At 35.8% G+C, this 17,604-nt stretch overlaps 2 protein-coding genes and 1 long non-coding RNA gene across 4 annotated transcripts; 2 read left to right on the top strand and 1 right to left on the bottom strand.

Moving 5' to 3' along the window:
• On the top strand, window positions 1-8,509 carry gmeb2 (glucocorticoid modulatory element binding protein 2). Of its 2 annotated transcripts, none has more exons than XM_073875579.1 (10): window positions 1-283; window positions 715-893; window positions 984-1,060; window positions 1,383-1,528; window positions 2,947-3,044; window positions 4,515-4,672; window positions 4,774-4,845; window positions 4,933-5,070; window positions 7,146-7,268; window positions 7,528-8,509. In XM_073875579.1, the coding sequence occupies exons 2-10, from the start codon at window positions 760-762 to the stop codon at window positions 8,136-8,138; spliced, it is 1,557 nt and encodes a 518-aa protein (XP_073731680.1). In that variant the 5' UTR covers window positions 1-283; window positions 715-759; the 3' UTR covers window positions 8,139-8,509. The 2 variants fall into 2 exon arrangements, with proteins under 2 accessions (XP_073731680.1, XP_073731679.1); XM_073875578.1 differs by having other exon boundaries at window positions 1-506.
• Window positions 8,510-9,690: 1,181 nt separating this feature from the next.
• Window positions 9,691-11,943, bottom strand: pdyn (prodynorphin). The gene is made up of 3 exons (XM_055189354.2): window positions 11,789-11,943; window positions 11,496-11,633; window positions 9,691-10,593 (listed from the first exon to the last, which is right to left on the bottom strand). The coding sequence occupies exons 2-3, from the start codon at window positions 11,619-11,621 to the stop codon at window positions 9,976-9,978; spliced, it is 744 nt and encodes a 247-aa protein (XP_055045329.1). The 5' UTR covers window positions 11,622-11,633; window positions 11,789-11,943; the 3' UTR covers window positions 9,691-9,975.
• LOC141369344 (uncharacterized) lies at window positions 9,803-12,067 on the top strand. The gene is made up of 3 exons (XR_012373001.1): window positions 9,803-9,878; window positions 11,421-11,577; window positions 11,957-12,067. It is a non-coding gene; the product is annotated as an uncharacterized lncRNA (long non-coding RNA).
• The last annotated feature ends 5,537 nt before the right edge of the window (window positions 12,068-17,604 follow it).

The following is a 17,604-nucleotide window of genomic DNA, read 5'->3' as shown; positions in this document are numbered from 1 at the left end:
TTTGTCTCACTGTAAACATCTGTGCACTTCAAAGTAAACCAGTTTAAATCCATCGAGTGCACGAATTATGGCATACAGATGTTATTCTTCTCTAATAATCCGTACAAAATTATTTAAAACCATTTTAATGTCTTTGATTGGTCTGAAACGCGTCAGCGATTGAAAAAGTAACAGTTATCACTTGACAGCTTCTTCCTGGCGTCATTTGTGTCGTCATCAGAGAGCATGCGCAGTAGTGCAAATCTGCCCAACGCTTCCGAAACACAAATTTAAACTCTTGCGGGTACAGTTTAGATTTTTATACATTATTGCTGTATTATTTAAACAGTTTGATTGTTAATTCAGATATTTTGTCATTGTATAGATCTTATATTTAATTTCATAAATTCGTTTCGGTAAAATTTGAGCAAACGCTTCGTAAATATTACGATTCAATTAAAAAAGAACAACTTAATGTAATTCATTTCAAACCTACTCGCATCACAGACTCACGTCTCTGTGAAAATGTAAGTAAATGAATGTAAATGAATAATCATCGTATTGTTATGTTTAGAGACACCCACTTGGGTATTGCCATGAATTTTGGTGTGTATTTTCTAAAAGAGTTTTTTTATAGAATAGAAACCATAGAATTACCTAGTAATACTTGCACAGTAAAGTTTCATGCAGTCAGAAAATTCAAGACTTTTAACAATGTAATGTTTCTTTCCACAGTCGTATAATCTGATTGATTGACACCTGTCAGATGCTGCTGGTTCCATGGCTTCGACCTCCGAGGTGAACGTCCACATGGAGGAAGTGGTGGTGGTCACAACCCCTGACACCCCTGGTCAGACCTCTTCAACAGATGAGGAGAAAAACATACTGGTGGCTACAGACCTGGAACAATCTGGGTGAGGATCTCACTGAATATGTGTCTCTCATGAGTTCCCATCATGCACCTCTCTTCCATTGACAGCAGCTTTGTGTGTTTTCTTTCACAGGGAACACATTGTGGAGGAGACTTTGGATTCCGAGGCTGAGTCTAGCAACAACATCTCGCTGCCCAAGGACGTCTTGGGTACGTTCACAGATCGAAGAAATTTTAGGGCACTCGAGGATGTGAAATTACCAGGATTATGATAAATGACAATTCTTCTGCCATTTAATGTAAATCCCTCTGGTGTTGTTTACAAATGCTAGGGTGCCTTTATATTGGCTATTTTACCATGACTTCAAACATGGTAAATGCCATCAGATTTCGGACACAGAACTGTGTGTTTTCCATCAATATTTTAAGATGCACTTCACTTCTGTAATCACACGTATAGTCATTGTTTTATTATCTGACCTGCTAACCAAATAGGCTTATAGTGTTAGTTGATGGTGTTGTGTATTTACAGAAACCATAAACGTGGTGAAAGTATCTGAAGATACAGACGTAGACACGGAGATTCTTTACCCGATAACCTGTGGGGATGCCAAAGCCAATCTCATATGGAGGAAGTTTGTGTGTCCTGGCATCAACATCAAATGTGTGCAGTTAAATATATTTAGAGTGACCATGAAGTCCCACTTATTATAATTGTATGAGCATCATTGCGTTGAATATCTTACTTTCGAACGCAGTGAATTTTTCGAAGTGATGTGACGTATTTCCCTTTTTTGTTTGTGAGACTTCCGTTTCAATAGCCAGCCGGTAGAAAACATTGTCGTGGGAGCACGCATAAAACATGATTAAACCAGTTATGGTAAATATTTACTACACCTGCCATGTATAACCCAGTGGGAGGATGAAATGAATTAGTATTCTGATACATCATATGAACATATATTCAATCATTTCATGTTGTTTCTCGGGGTGACGGGTCTTCATTGCGAAACTATAAAAGCACAGAGGTATACCAGTATCTGTACAATGGGAAAGTCAGTCGAGTGTTTGTACATGAAATAAACCAAGAATTCGTGTTTTTAACCTTTTCAGGTGTATTTTCAAAATGTCCCATCTGTCCCTCTTGTGTGAGTTTTTTTCTTTAAACGTAAATTTTTAATTGACTTCAATGGTGGCACATCAAGCTTATCACGTTGGCCGACAGTCAGCAGCAGTATCTTTCTCATTCAACACATTGTATGTTTTTTGAACAAACCATAATAAAAAATTACATTTATTCAGTATTGTTTTCGTTATAAAAATTATTACATGGCTTTTTATGCACTAGAGGGAGACATGAGCTTAAAAAAGTATTATTTTTTATTTAAAACAACAAAAGTACATGCAAAACTATTATAAACATGAATTAATAAGCAGTTTATGTCATATATATTCTGTTCTGTAATCGCATTTTTGGTATAATATATAGTAGCAGAATAAATAAACCAGCTAAATCAGCATATTTTTATTAGCATAATATAAGTTATTTTTGAGCAATAAAATATAATAAAAAGGTTTTACTTGGTGTATGTGTGAATACAGATTATGGGTGCGCATGCGCCACATCAACATTCATCTCTTACGGTTAAAACAAATATTTTGTAGAGATTTACTGCATTTGTACCAGCTATAGCAACACCTAACAAATATGCTGGACTTCATAATAAACATTAACTAGGTAGTCAAAACGGCACACTCGTGTCACTCGCAATACGACTACCATTAGCTTTAGTGCCTCACCAGAAGTCTTACACAAAGGAGCTCAAAGATTGCGGCGTCTACAATTACGTCAAAACTAAGCTGAATATCTTACTTCTTTTTAGGATTATGGTACTGTCTATACTGTTTCATATAGACTGTAAATATTTAAGCTGTTTAATTGTAAGCTTTTAGATGTAATTTATATACTTTTTGTACGGAATGGAATTGATGCTACTGCATGTGCTTTTTCATATAAACTGTTCAGTCTGTGTATAAATGAAAATAACTGTATGTGCATGAACCTCATAATGTTTATTGTTGTGTTCCAGTTAAACGAGCATCTCCTCACTCCAAAGGAGTTTGTGTATCTGGCTGGCAAGTCAACGCTGAAGGACTGGAAAAGAGCCATTCGTCTCAATGGGACCATGTTAAGGTCTGTGAGAGACAAAGCCTATAAATAAATCTGTGACCCTGGACCACAAAACCAAACTTAAGTAGCACAGGTTTATTTGTAGCAAAAGCCAACAATACACTGCATGGGTCAAAATATACATTTTGTATGCCAAAAATCATTAAGATATTGGTCATGTTACATGAAGATATTTTGTAAAATGTATTAATCATTAGTAATATGTGTTTGCTAAGGGGGTGATTCTCCCGAAAACTTGGTTTTAAAAATGTCAAGCATGAAAATGTAAAAATTGCTTAAATTTACTTTTTTTCCCACCAGACATTGAAAAACAAAGTCTGGAGTAAATGGGAAAATTAATTTAAAAACTTTTACTTATCATTTAACACTTTTTGTAACATAATTTAAAAAATTAGTCCTAAAAATCTCATTACCACAACAGTCAGAAAACATCAACACTGACATATTTTCAAAATGACATGACAAACCTGAAAGAACATAATTTGGAGATTCTGCACATGCATTTAAAATCAAAGTATTATGCTTCTATTAATTAAATTAACATTTAATAAGCATCTGTTGCGGTAATGATAATCAAAATGTCGTGTAAGCATTCTGACAAGACAATATTTCAAATTAACTGTAAAAAAATGATCTTACCTGGTAGCCATCTTGAAGTAACTGGTCCATGTGCTTGGTCACTCAAAATCAAACTTTATTAAAATTCTGTATGTGTGCTTAAACTGTTCTCAAAAAGTGTTGCGGAGGATGAGAACATCAGGCATGGACACATCATTTTCCTAATTTTTCTTCATTATTATTATACATGAATATTCAGTAAATATTTTTTCTGTCATCTAAAGTAGTCTAGCAAAACATCCATTTATTTTTTTTCTTAATATTTTTGTGTTAATTTGATTAAATTACAACATAACGCATGTTCAAACACAGCCGGACACATTGCGGTAATGAGAATTTCAGCAGGAAATGAGATTAAATTTACAATTATAAATTGTTATGTTGAAATCACACATTGTGCAAGGTAGAACACAGTATTGTGTTAATTCTGATGCTTATTGATGTTACTATATTACACATTTTAAAGCTAAAATCATTAGTGCCGTGGTGTTTCAATGGTTTCGTGAGAATCACCCAAGGGCTTAATTTGGACAATTTTAAAGGCGATTTTTTCAATGTTTTTGCACTTTCAGATTCCAGATTTTTAAATTCAGTTCAGATATTGGCCTAACCAAATCATACATCAAATTTAAGCTTATTAATTCAGCTTTAATATATAAATCAAAGACTTGTGTTTTTTTCTGATTTATGTGCACTGAATGAAACGTTTGTCCCTTAATAGGTTAGTAGGGTTGAGTTTGATGTCTCATATTGTATTTAGATGGTCCTGAAAATTGAATTCTTCTGAATTGTTAGACTGTTGTTAAATCATCATCTCAAGACCATCTGCTTCTTATTTTATTGTTTCTTGTGCAGGAAGATTATGGATTCAGGTGAATTGGACTTCTATCAACACTCCAGACTGTGTTCAAACACTTGTCGCAGTACCAAAATTGACATGGTGGGGTCACGAGCATCAGTCAGCAGCCAGCAGTCCACAGAGACCGCCCCACCAACCCCTGCTTCAGTGGATGGTAGGAACAATCTGAATATATTTATAATAAGCATTTTTAATTTTGCGATTTTATTCATTTTAATGTTTTATTCATAAATAATGTTTATATTGTTACTGGAGTGAATGGATCTTCAGCAACATTTTCCAACGACGCCAGTGAGGATACCACAGAATGGGTCACTGCTTTAGGAGGTGAGTAGAGCCTTTATGTTTAAAAAAAGTTGTGTGTTTTTAAAAATGTGTGTGTGTGATTGATGATGTTTATCTGTTCTATGTCAGAGGACACCATGACGTTCTGGAGAGGGCTGAAGGAAGCTGGGTTATTGGAGGAAGTCATGGAGAACCTACAGAATGATATCCAGGAGATCTTTAAAAGCCTGGAGGAAAGTATCCAAGAGCCTCCTCTCCAGGTTAAAGGTCAGATTTACACCACTAAACCTGCTCAAAAAGTTTGCCCATCTGTTTGTTACATTTTATTGAAATAGAAAAGTCATAAAAGATCAGAAACAACGGCAACAAAAATCTTAAAATTGTGTACATTGTAGTCGGATCCTTTTTTGTCATTGTCCACTCCAGCTCGTATGTTCATAAAACGTACATTAAAATTTTAAAGATTTTTTTTTCAAAGCCTATTTCTAATTGTCTTGTTAAAGCTGCAATATATATCTATTGCCTCTCTATCATCATCTTGGTTTGAAATATAAAAGTGCAGTTATTTGCAGGGTAATCTTTTGCTGTGCCTTCGCACCGATACCCTGTGCGGATGAATCTGATGTCTGTGATCAGAGCGAATCTGTCATTATACATCAACATGACAGATGTACATCCTAAAAGTCATATATCAAAAACAATGTCATCTGAACAAGTAATATATCATAAATCACATTGCTGATGTCTTATCTGTTCAGATAAAAAAGTAATCTCTGCTTCAGTATTTAATCCCTTTAAAACCCTGCAGATTTGAACTCATGTTGAGTTTCCTTTTTCACTGGAGACTCTCCACAGTTTGAGTTTTCATTGTTTTAACAACAGATGATTCGTCAGATATAAGGAAGTAATAATTTGACATGTTTGCATGATATTCATTTAAAGATTGTCGCTTAAAGCTTTAATCTAGATGATAAGTTTAAAGGTGCCAAAGAATGCATTGTAATAATCTGTTAAATTGTTTTCTGATATCTACATAGAAGGTTTGTGACTTTATTAAGTGCAAAAAATATCCAGAAACTGTTTTACGCTTCCATTTACAACCCTATGGTTTGCCTTTAGAATGAAATGGTCTATTATTAATAAGGAGCTGCTCTGCTCTGATTGGCTGTTTCTCAGAGCAGCTCTTTTAGTAGCTCTGTGTGTGTGTACACAGACTTTATGTTTGATTCTGTATCAGATGAAGATACAGATTTTGAGGAATAATCAATAGTTTGAGGATTGTTAATGAATGTTTTTGAGTGGCAAGTTTTTGTTTATCCGTATGGATCTGCAAAACGTAACTGTAAGTCAATAGTACAACTTCAGCCTAAATGCTAGCATATAGCATTAACTAGCATATAACGCTAACTTAGCAGTCACAACTTTGTTTTTAGCATTGTAATAACATTGTAATTTATTTAATGTGTAATTTAATGTTAGGGGTGTACATCTCGACTGTAACGTCACATTCAGTGTTATGATGAGATTGGCCTGTTTTTCGGCGGTCTTTTGCATGAATGAGATTTACATTAGGAGGAAACAATCGCGTTTGAGGCTCATGATACGTCATTACCATGTACAGATCTCTTATTATTCATATATGCCTACATAAAAACTGTTTTACATTCAATGGCACCTTTAAACTCTATAAGGTGCAGTTTGTAAATTTTAGCGGCATCTAGTGGTGAGGTTGCGAATTACAACCAACGGCTCAGTCCACTGCTCACCCCTCGTTTTTGAAACGCATAGAGATGCTACAGTAGCCACCACCGGGAACCATGTCATCATCAGAGACAACTTGATGATGAAAAGTAAAAAAGTTTGGGCTTCTGTAGAAAAATGGCTGCACAAAATGGTGACTTCCATGTAAGGGGACCCTCGTGTATGTAGATAAAAACGTCTCATTCTAAAATAATAAACACATAACGGTTCATCATGAAAGGTCTTTATACACCTCTGATAATATAGTTTTGTATATTATTTTGCATTTCTGTCAAGAGATCCTTCTTAAAATTACACACTGCACCTTTAAGCAACCTCCAGCAGAACACACGTGATATATTAGCCGGGTCCTCTTCTTTCAGTTTACTGACGTGATGTAATTACACAAAAAGTGTATATACATTTATATTTAGTGCAAAATTCGACCGAGCAAATTATATATCATTATTATAAGCCTACTAGTGTGGATTATTTTATTAACTTTATTAATTTTATTTTTTATTAACTGAAAATGGTTGGATTGCAGCTATAAATGTTCTGTAGTTTCATCTGTTCACGATATTGTTTGAATTTGTAAACAGATGCCGCTTTGCTCAACAATATAGTTCAGAACTTTGGCATGCTGGATTTGGTGAAGAAAGTTCTTGCCAGTCACAAAAGCCAGATGGACCGCTGCAGAGAGCAGTACACACGCAGTTTAGTGGGTCAGTATCTGTTGTGTGTTTTGTGTGTGTGTACCTTCATGTCTTTATATTATGTGTGGTAGCAACAGATAGATTCCCTTCATCTTATTATGTTTAATATTATAATAATATTTTAAAATCTGCAGGACATTACAGCAAATTAACCTTGAATAAATTCAGTCTTATATTACTCTCCAGGGGTTTATTTGGTAATAGTTGATCAATTTCACATTTAAACTGATACTTGCCAAATAAATATACTTTTCATTTGCATTTATAGCCCTAGAACAGCAGTGTGACGAGCATCGCAAGCGTGCCAAAGAACTAAAGAGCAAATCGCAGCACCTCAACAGCGTCCTCATGACATTGACCCCCGTGACTTCACCTCCTTCATCCAAGCGCCCTCGTCTGACCCGTGCCGTCTCAGGTCCCGCCACCGTGGCCCCCACAACCACCCAGCCCATCACACAGCATTTTACCCTACCCATCACTCAGCTCGCCGGCATCCCATTGGACAAAGTGCTGTCGGGCCAGGCTCAGTCTCCTCTGATTGGTGGATATACGGTGTTGACGTCCCCCGGTGGAGCCGAACTTCAGCCCGATGGATCTAATGTAGCGGTGATGAGCACTGCAGCGGTACCAGAGGGGTCACAAAGACCCACTCTCGTCAAAGTAGTCAGTCCGCTTCAGCTGGTCACATTGCCCACCGTGGGAACTGGAGCCACAGTGCAGAATCTGGCAGCACCAGTAGGGGGCGCTACAGGCCATACTGTAGTTGCAATGCCTGTTACCACAGTTAGTACTACGAATACTGCCACTATCACTGAAGCTTTTGAACCACAGGCAGAACAAACAGCAGAACAGAGCGATAACCAGAAGGAGAACGAGTAAATATTGTCCTGCAAAGTTATGTTACACAAAGCCACCATATCACATTAAACTACAGAAGATGAGCTTTTAGCACTTGTTTTTTAGATTGATGCTTTTGCCCGGCACATGCTCTGTCAGAGAAAATTTTTCACTTTTGCAAAACAACTGGCATGGTATTATATGAAGTGAAACTCTATTGTTGCATTGCATTTGATTTATTAATGATTGCAGTCGAACTGCAGTGTCATATAAATCAGGCAGAGTTTCTGAAAATGCAGCACTGAAATTATCGAAATGTTTATGATTGTGATGCTTTATCGTTTGTATTTGCAATGTAAACTCCTTTGGATGTAAATCTAACTCTATTTATACTAAAAGGAAGTATTGTCACATTTTCATTGTCATTTTTACATCTTTCTATCACCTAGTAGTTGAACTCATTTGATATTGCAATGCAAACATAACTGGTTCGATTCCTAAGGAACACACACTGATTAAAAGATAAAACGTATAGCTTAAATGCACTTAAGTTGTTTTGGATAAAAGCATCTCTCAAATGCATAAATGTGAGTCATTTAATCAGTTATTGACAGCATTTGATAATTAAAAAAGTTATTAATTACTAGTTACTGATTACATCTTCAATCATGTAGGCCTAATTAGATTGCTCTACAAATTATTCTGTACAAAAAGTATTTATTTACTTATTATTACAAATTACTTTTTAAATCCTATTTAGTAAATGATACAAAGATCGAATAAATCATATAAAAGTACATTAATTATTCTGGTCACACTTTTTAAGGTCCATTTCTCACTATTAACTAACTACTTTTTTCCTCAATATAATCCTAATTAATAGTCAGTAAAGTAGTTGTTAAGTTTAAGTATTGGGTTAATGATGTAGAATAAGTTTTTTCAGAATCAGGCATTTATATGTGCTTTATAAGTACCAATAAACAGCCAATATCTCTATAATATTAATGCTTATAACCAATCAGTTAATAGTAAGAATTGCAAACTACACTAGAGTGTTACCATTATTCTTATTAACTCACCAAAGTATTTAAAGTGAGAAGGATACATAAAAAACATGCATTTAAACCTTAGACTTTAAATTTTGATGTCAAATCCACTATTATATTATATATGATTGATCTACAGTTCATACACAGTATTTAGTTAAATTACGTCAAAAGCAACTGTATTAAATTAACTATTTAATTACAGTTAGTAATTACTTAGTAGGCTAACTGGTTATACACAACACTGAAAATAAATAATACTTTTACCGACAGCATTGAATCCAGGCTTTGGTCGAAATAATCGTGCCGTTCTCGGTTTTGACCAACAGGTGGTGCTGTTTATCTAACAAATACTCTGCACATTGAGATTGATGTCCAGTTTCTGACATGTGCTGAAAAATCTTAGTTTAGTTAGAGAATAATCTTTAGAAAGTCTCCAGATTAAAGCATCTTCTAAAATGTATATCCCTTTATATATTGCTAGGTGTGAAAAGTTGTTTTTTTAAACCCTGAGACTAAAGTCACACAAAACATTTTCCTCATACAAGTTTAGCAGGTAAAGTTCTTGCCCTTTATTTGTAATTTTGATCAAGCATTGTCTGCAATATATATATTGTTTGCGTACAATCGTTAACGGGAAACAATAAGTGGTTGCGGTCAGTGAGACGTCATCAGTGAGTGATTGACAAGATGATTGACAGCTGCGGCTTCCGGAAGTCAGCAGCAGCCAGTTTGAGTGAGTACGACGAAGGCTACTCGATACATATGAGATAAATAAAAAACTAGAATGCATTGAAATGAGTTCAAATAGAAATATTTTCGACGAAACAGCCCTATAAACCGTAGTCCTCGTACGATGAGGGCTCTTCGTCGGAACGCACAGATATTTTAAAATGACGACGTAAAAATCCGCCGTATCGCTTCTGGTTGTCCCACCTCAACTTCGGGCGGATTCTTCGCATAAAACCGCCGTATCGTTTCTGCAGCACCTGTCGGGTCGCGTCGTCCATCGGCGCGCTTCTTTTCGGGCCAAATTTACGAAGAAACCCCCCGTAGCGTTTAACTTCGTTTAAAGGGAGGTCGTTATCGTAAAGTCCCGTTTCGTTTTCCGACGCGATATCTTCTCCCTCCTCGTCTTCCGTGATCGACGGGACGTCGCGTTCTCCTAATTTCGAGAGGGATTCTCCGTATTTCTTCGCGAACAGTCCTTTCAACACGGCGTTTTCTTTCCATGGCGAGGCGAATAATTTATTTTTATTCTTATCGATCCGCTTAATGAATCCTCCGTATCGTTTGACCAGATTGGATGCCGCGGGCTCCTCCGCGCTTCGTTCTCCGTCTGCTTCTAGGCTGAGGTCCGAGAATTCATCTGAGAGCTTCTGTAAAATCTTCTCGCATCTGTCGAGTGTACTGGAGGATGAAACGGCTCCTTCACACTCTAAGGTGCACGTCTGCAAAGAAAAAAAGTAGTTTAAGCATATAACTTAAGTGTTCAAGATGTCAAAAAGTTTCCCAATTGACCACAATTCAGCAGTTTCAACTTTAGAATTGGTTGTGTGATTTATTTTACATGCATGAAGTCAATTTCATTACTAGCCGTTTCATTGGATCTAACGCAATGATCTACAACATGGACACTGATTAACTTAACAAATGCTTTCCGAAGCACAGAGGGATTTCGCATTTGCTCTTAACAAATAAAATGTATTATAACCAATATTGATTTCACATCAAGAACGCTTCACTCTTCAAATAAATAAACGTTCATAAAACGTTCTCTCTCGTGCTGTATGGTTCAATAAAGAACCTTTTACATCAACAAAACATTCCGTTTTTTTAAAGTTTTTTTTTTGTTATGGAAAACAAGTCTTCGGACTAAATGAAGTAAGAAATGAATGGTTCAAAACTAAAATGAGAACAAAAAATGGTTCTCTTTTATGGCATCACTGCAAAGAACGTTCATTCTAAACGACAGCGCTTTATACTCGCGCGCTCTCCGTGGTGCTGAAAGATCTTTGTGTTTACTCATGACAAATATACACGACAATTTTCTTCTAAACTCGTTTCCTTGAAACGTATCCTAAGCGTAAATAAATGCTTTATAATCTTTTTATTGTCTAGTCATTCTACTTTTGCCATTTCATCTATTTCAAAACTCGGTGGCTGAACATATAGACTACTGTAAGTCCGCGTACAAATGTCTATATGTCTGGTTTGAATGAAGAGAATTTCTGGATCAACTTATGTATGGATTAACCAGTTCTCGCCATTAATATAGCCATGGATTCTGGAATGGCGTGAAGAATAAATAAATTAAAGAAAGAAAGGATGAAGAGGATTGAGAGTATTTTACCAAGCGATTGACTGCAGGGTCCAGGTCGGAGATCTGTTGCGCGCATCGCAGGCATTGCGCTGTGCAGTCTGCCTGAATCAAGGTGGGCAAGCTTAACATCAACACCAACACATACAACTCCATCATCTGCACTAAATCCTAAAATACAAGAGAAGAATACATACAGTAGAAGCAATAGAAGTATGATTTACCCACAATCTTTACTTCTTAAACATTGTATTAATTTCTCAAGTGTCTTATTTATGTTTGAGAGTCTAAATACAGTGCATACATTCGTTTATATAGAATATTACCTTGTTGAAACAGAGATTCTTGTTCTGTTCTCCAAGCGTCAAGGCAAACACTTGGGGAAACTGGTCAAAACTTCTTTGTTTTTTGTCCTTTGATAGAAACACTGTGTATCCATCCACGGTTTGCTCTTATTTCAACACTATCCACTCTCTATTCTTTTATTCAAGCAGCCCACGCAGTTATATGAAAGAGCCCTTATCTGACCAATGGGAAGAGAAACACAGGTGACTGATGGGCTGATTAATCCCACCCATGCGATGATGGTGCCATACAAGAAAAAGGATATATGAAAAGAAAAATGAGGTTTCAGTTTCATCCTATATCTGTCATTTATTTACGTCACATTAATTTAATAATATTGCGAAAAGGCATGCAACAAAAACTATTTGTACAGTACATGGAGACGTGACGGTTTACCACGTCTCTTTAAGAAGAGAGAACAGAGTCAGGGTTTTTATTTTTAGTTCAACTATAAACAGCAAGAATAAACTAATTGTTTTTCAATATTTTTGGTGTAAGAACTTAAAACATTTAGTAAGTAATTGTTGCTAGAGACAGTATCAGTTTGATTAAAACATATAATCTAAGATAAGTTCTGAATTAGTTTTTTTTTCAAACTTCGTTGCTGTGTAGGCTATATTGGGATTTTTGGTGCGCAAATGTGTAGCCTAATCGTCGGATAGCCTATGGCACATCGACAATAAAGTTTATAGAAATTATGGTTATAACTCTTTCTGGTGGCTTCTATTTTAATTTAATCGTCTGCTAAAATAACATGTAAACAAAAACATGATTTGCAGGAGTTAAAGTTGTAAGTAATTTTGGGTTTTACGCTTTGTAAATTGCAAAGTGAAGTGATGCGTAAAAGCCGCTTCTTCGCTGTCATGGCAACACGCGTCTTTATTCTTTCAACCTTGTAGGCGCATCACCGCGACCTTGTCGTATAAAGACAACTGCGAAGATCACGGAAATATGTCCGGGTTAAACTTCACATCAAAATGCACATAAAAAATAGAAAAATGCATAAATAATTATTTGATTGATTTTGTGAAATATTTCTGTAAATCCCATTACTGAATAATGCAAACCTTTTTTTACTATCAGTATAATGTACTGTATAAGTACCATGATGTGGTCTAAATCATATATCCTTCATATACACATAATATGGGGATGATGTAACTGTGCATACCCTAATTGTCATTAAAAATAATGTATGCGCAAATGAGGAAAATCACTAGGCCTACCTTGCAAGCCAAGCACTAAAATTACTAATTTAACATTATCCAAAGATGCTTAAATACCATTAATGCTGGTTTAGTTTATCTAAGAAAGCATGAGGTTATACGTGTCTTGTTTAAGGGCACAATGATAGCCTAGTATGAATCATGTAGGGTTTAAACCTACAAACTTCCCCTTTAGCCCAGATCCAGCCGGCTACCACACCTGCAAATCATCTTGGTATAAATGAACACTTTTTGATATGGCAGTACAGTTGTCATTGATGTTCAATAAATAAATGGCAGTTTCTAAGCAACCTCACCTGAGAGTATAATGTGTGTAAGTCTCTCGAGCTCATTTGGACACGTTGATCCTCCCCGAAGAAAAAAACTATTAATTCCAGTCGTCACGCAGGACGCACAGATTGATCTTCAATCGTCCCCGAGAGAACTTCAGTGACGTGCGGGAAACAAAAATTACATTTAAATCTATATGTTTTAGCAAGAAAGACAAATGACTTCAGAAACAGTGCTTACACCTAAATATGCATTTTATTCACAATTATTTTAAGTCAACCTAAGTCAAACTAAATCTACTATTTAATAGACTGCTGTGAAGCAAAACGTGAAACAACAAAACAGCAGAAATATGAAAGGTATCTCAAGCCTTCAAATTTAACCTTCAGAGATGAATGAAATTAAAATTGCAACGTTCAAAGCATTTGATAACGTCCTTGATATGTAATGCCAACCGGATACCAACCGGACATTTTTTAGAATATACCTCTGTACTGATAACAAAGTTTGGTCATGCAAACCTTTATTATAAAGCTAACCATTTATCCAACAGCTAAAAAACATACATGATATTGGTATTTAAGTTTGAAGGACTATATTGAACATTAAACATGAATCTTTTTATAATGCAATACAGTGAGTAATAAAGGACTATAAAGGACCTACTTAAAAACAACATGGACACCCAGTGCTAGAGAAAACCAACATATATGCATTTGACTTCAATTTTAAAATCACAACATCTCTTTGTGACAACTAGCCCCATAGTTTTTAAGAATAGATATTTTGTAATATTAAAACACTTTATGTGTAATTTAAACTATAAATCAATTGCCTGTGATATCAGAATCAGTGACATTCTTTCACATACAGTACACCGGATAAATGTGATCCAGACAGATTCGTATTGTGTGTGTACCCGTCCTTCGCTCTGTTGTGATGAGTAAGTGCTTAATAAATCATTAAGCCAATCCTGAGTCCTGTTCAAACACAATACTCCATTTTCCATGCGGTCCCATCAGTGAGCTCTGTTTTATATACTTTACTCTTCCACCATCAGTGTTTAAACTTCCTAGTAACCTGGAGACTAAAGTATGTCAATCCTGAGTCATTACAAATGAAAACATCCTCTTTAACATCGAGGGTTGACCTATGAGATACTTTTAAATGTTGTGTAAAGGAAATGAAAGCAGCGCTCACATAAACAACATCAGTAGGCTATGACATGCATTGCTACAAAAGTTACCTGGATAATCCCAGAATGAAATGTAATCAATCAAGATTTGGTGGAAGAAACACAATTTTGTATAGTTGGATAAGCAGTAGACAGCAAGGCAGCTCACAGACCAATTACATTTATTCGTTTTGAACATACTTGATGAATAAAAAAAAAATGAAAGCATTGAATGCATTAAACAGGAATCGTTTCCTAAAGCCCAGGTGCGACCTTCTCGCAGTCCATACTCACAGGTAAGGCAGCATGATGTTTTTTTTTTTTTTTTGAAAGCAACATCATGAGCCCCTGACGTACAAAGGAAAAAGGAGATACATTTAGCACGTTTAGATAAATAGCACCTGAACTTTCTCCTGCGTGTGGTGTGAATGTAACCATAGCAGCAGAGACAATTGTGTTGTTGCCATAAATAATTACTGTGGGAGTTGCAACTTTTAACTTCTCATTACTCCCCATAACCCCCGACACGTCGACCGAATTGAGAAGTCTGAAGCAGCATGAAACAGGTGTTTTTTCACGTCTTGGTAAATAGATAGCACCGTGTGATGTACTGTTGTAGGTAAATATATTTCTTTCAAGGGATGCTGTACGTGATGATGTTTGCTGTGAATCAGTTTGAAAAAAATTCTTGTCAAAGAAAGACTTGAAACATAAAAAAGCTGCTTTTATATCCTAAAGGTTTGATCAAACACACTGTGCTGATTTGAATAAGCAGATACACTGGTGTGTTTTTATTTTTATTTCATTCATGTCCTAATTTGCATTGTATGAAACAGCTGTAGTCCTTTAAAAAAAGAATATAAAAAGACCCTTACAGTAATTAAGAACCAAAATTAGCCATTAAGAAAGATGAAATTGAATCTAATAAAGAAATCCAAACCATTACAGCGCTTGCTGACGTGCACAGACAAAGTTACAGTTTATCCAAAGTAACCACCATTGCATGCATTTTGTATTTTATCAGTAAGTGCATTTCCATGACAACAACATTTTCGTAATAGAAATGCGTAATGTTGTTTAATATGCATGTTCGTGAGATAAAAATGACATAGATGTCAAAGATCCCAGATTTAATCAAAGCTGATACAATCTAAACCTTATTAAATCCTTGTTTATATAGCTTGTTTTGCCTTGCAAGGTTTGATTTATATACAGTGAAATTAATCAGATTCTGTAGAGCTCATCAGGGTTTAATGTCTTAGGCACTTTTGATACTTGAGTTTCTTAGTGATGTCTTTACAAGGTCGTTTTCTACTGTACTAATACCCAATGTGAAAATAAGAGCTATTCAGATGATTTTTCTCTGAATCACGACACAGATCTTACTGATGTTTTTTTAATATTGTTCACTGAAGCAGTTGATTGAAGATTTACTTTAAGACATTATAGTTGAAGGAGTTTGCACACAATCTTTAAATTCTTTCTTTATGTTTATCGTGAGCTCTTTGCGTCAGAGATGCCACATGCTCGGGTGAAAGTGAATGCTGTCCCTTCATATCTTTTAATGATGCTCTGACAGCGTGTCATGCTAAATCACAATCATTCTGAGTGGTAAACAAGTTGTTGTCATGTGGTTGCTATTTGGGTTGTTTTTGTTGCATTTTGTTGCATTACACTGCCTGTAACTTAGATTTAAATGGCAACAGTTTGTTCAAAGTTAAATGAACATGAAACATTAACAAGTCTTTATCTTTACAGAATAAAACTAAACTCAAATAACCGCATCATGCAAAGCATTCTGGGAACCAAAATCTGAAGGAAATAAATAGAAAAAGGTTGATGAGGATTTCTTTTTTCCAGAATGCTTTAGGCTGTTATTTTATAGTTTTATTCTGTAAAGGCGTCCCAATCTGCATACTATCCAATAGTATCCATCCTAAATAGCATTTGAAATTAGAATTAGTATGTCCCAAGTTTATAGTATGTTAAAATGAGTATCCATAAAGTTCCCGGATGGTTTGTTAAAAATTCCAGATACATGGACAATCAATCAGATGATATTGCTCACAACGCACTGTGGGAGGACATAGTTTAGTTGTGCTACATAATTACCAAGTAAACAATACATGACAAATAATGAATGAAGAATGCTTGAATGCAAAGATTAGTTGTATTCTGAGGTTTAAATTTCTTATGGATCACAGGGTCGTCCAGGCAACAGGATTCCCACAGGTCCTTGAAATTCTTAAAATTTTGTGAATCGTGGGGGAAAATTCAAGGCCCTGCAAGTTGTTGAAAATATACATACATAAACTGTTCGCTTTAAATGCTTATATCTTCTGTATGTGAATGTTGATTCATACCAAAATGTTTTTTTGAATAGTTGTGTTTGACACACGAAAATGTCTCAGTACTGTTGTTCTCTGAGAAGGGAACGAGACGCTGCGTCTCCCTTGCCATACTTCATGCGTCCCTGTAACGCCATCTTTGGCAATATTTCAGATAGCGATATACTTCCTGACTCCCGCGTGACCCTGTCTTTGTTGTTAAGCCTCATCATTGGTTGAATATGATATACACATTCAGACGCACTCACCCCTGGAGGTGTCCCCAAAGTGTCACCGTAGTGACGCAGCGTGAGTTCCCTCGAAAGGGATCTGTAACAATGTATCTTTAAAGGTAACACGATGTAACTTTGCTCTCACTTGAAATGTGTCCCCCACGTTTAGTCCTTGAATTTTGAGGGTATTGAACCTGGAAAGTCCTTAAAAGGTCCTTGAATTTTAAGTTAACTAAGGTGTGAGAACCCTGTGTGACAGTCGTCACTTCTGTTTTACGTTAGTATGTCCCAGTACTGTGATGTTCAACACAAAAACAGACATATTAATGTTTAATATTTAACTTTAACAAACTGTTGCCAGTAAATAACATCAAATTTACAGTAAGTTACTGTACTGACAAACAGCATTATTACAGCAAAAAAATGTACAGTCTGTAGTTTTCTGGATGGTTGCCAGGGTGTTGATATGCAGATGCTAGGACGTTCTGAGTGTTTTGTAAGTTTGGTCCCTAAATATGACCATATGATATCCTTCATTGTCCTTAAAGTGAGTTTTTCCTTATAGTG

Source organism: Misgurnus anguillicaudatus, chromosome 13, assembly GCF_027580225.2.
Source record: "Misgurnus anguillicaudatus chromosome 13, ASM2758022v2, whole genome shotgun sequence".
Taxonomy (NCBI): Eukaryota; Metazoa; Chordata; class Actinopteri; order Cypriniformes; family Cobitidae; genus Misgurnus; species Misgurnus anguillicaudatus.
The sequence above is the reverse complement of the archived record's forward strand: the minus strand, read 5'-3'. Positions and strand labels throughout refer to the sequence as shown.

Excerpts from the sequence above, each read along its gene's own strand:
- pdyn (XM_055189354.2), bottom strand. The coding sequence starts at position 11,621 with ATGATGGAGTTGTATGTGTTGGTGTTGATGTTAAGCTTGCCCACCTTG. Across the intron at positions 10,594-11,495 it reads ACCCTGCAGTCAATCGCTTG|ACGTGCACCTTAGAGTGTGA; the intron begins GTAAAATACTCT and ends TTTTCTTTGCAG.
- gmeb2 (XM_073875579.1), top strand. The coding sequence starts at position 760 with ATGGCTTCGACCTCCGAGGTGAACGTCCACATGGAGGAAGTGGTGGTG. Across the intron at positions 894-983 it reads ACAGACCTGGAACAATCTGG|GGAACACATTGTGGAGGAGA; the intron begins GTGAGGATCTCA and ends TTTCTTTCACAG. Across the intron at positions 4,846-4,932 it reads ATGGGTCACTGCTTTAGGAG|AGGACACCATGACGTTCTGG; the intron begins GTGAGTAGAGCC and ends GTTCTATGTCAG.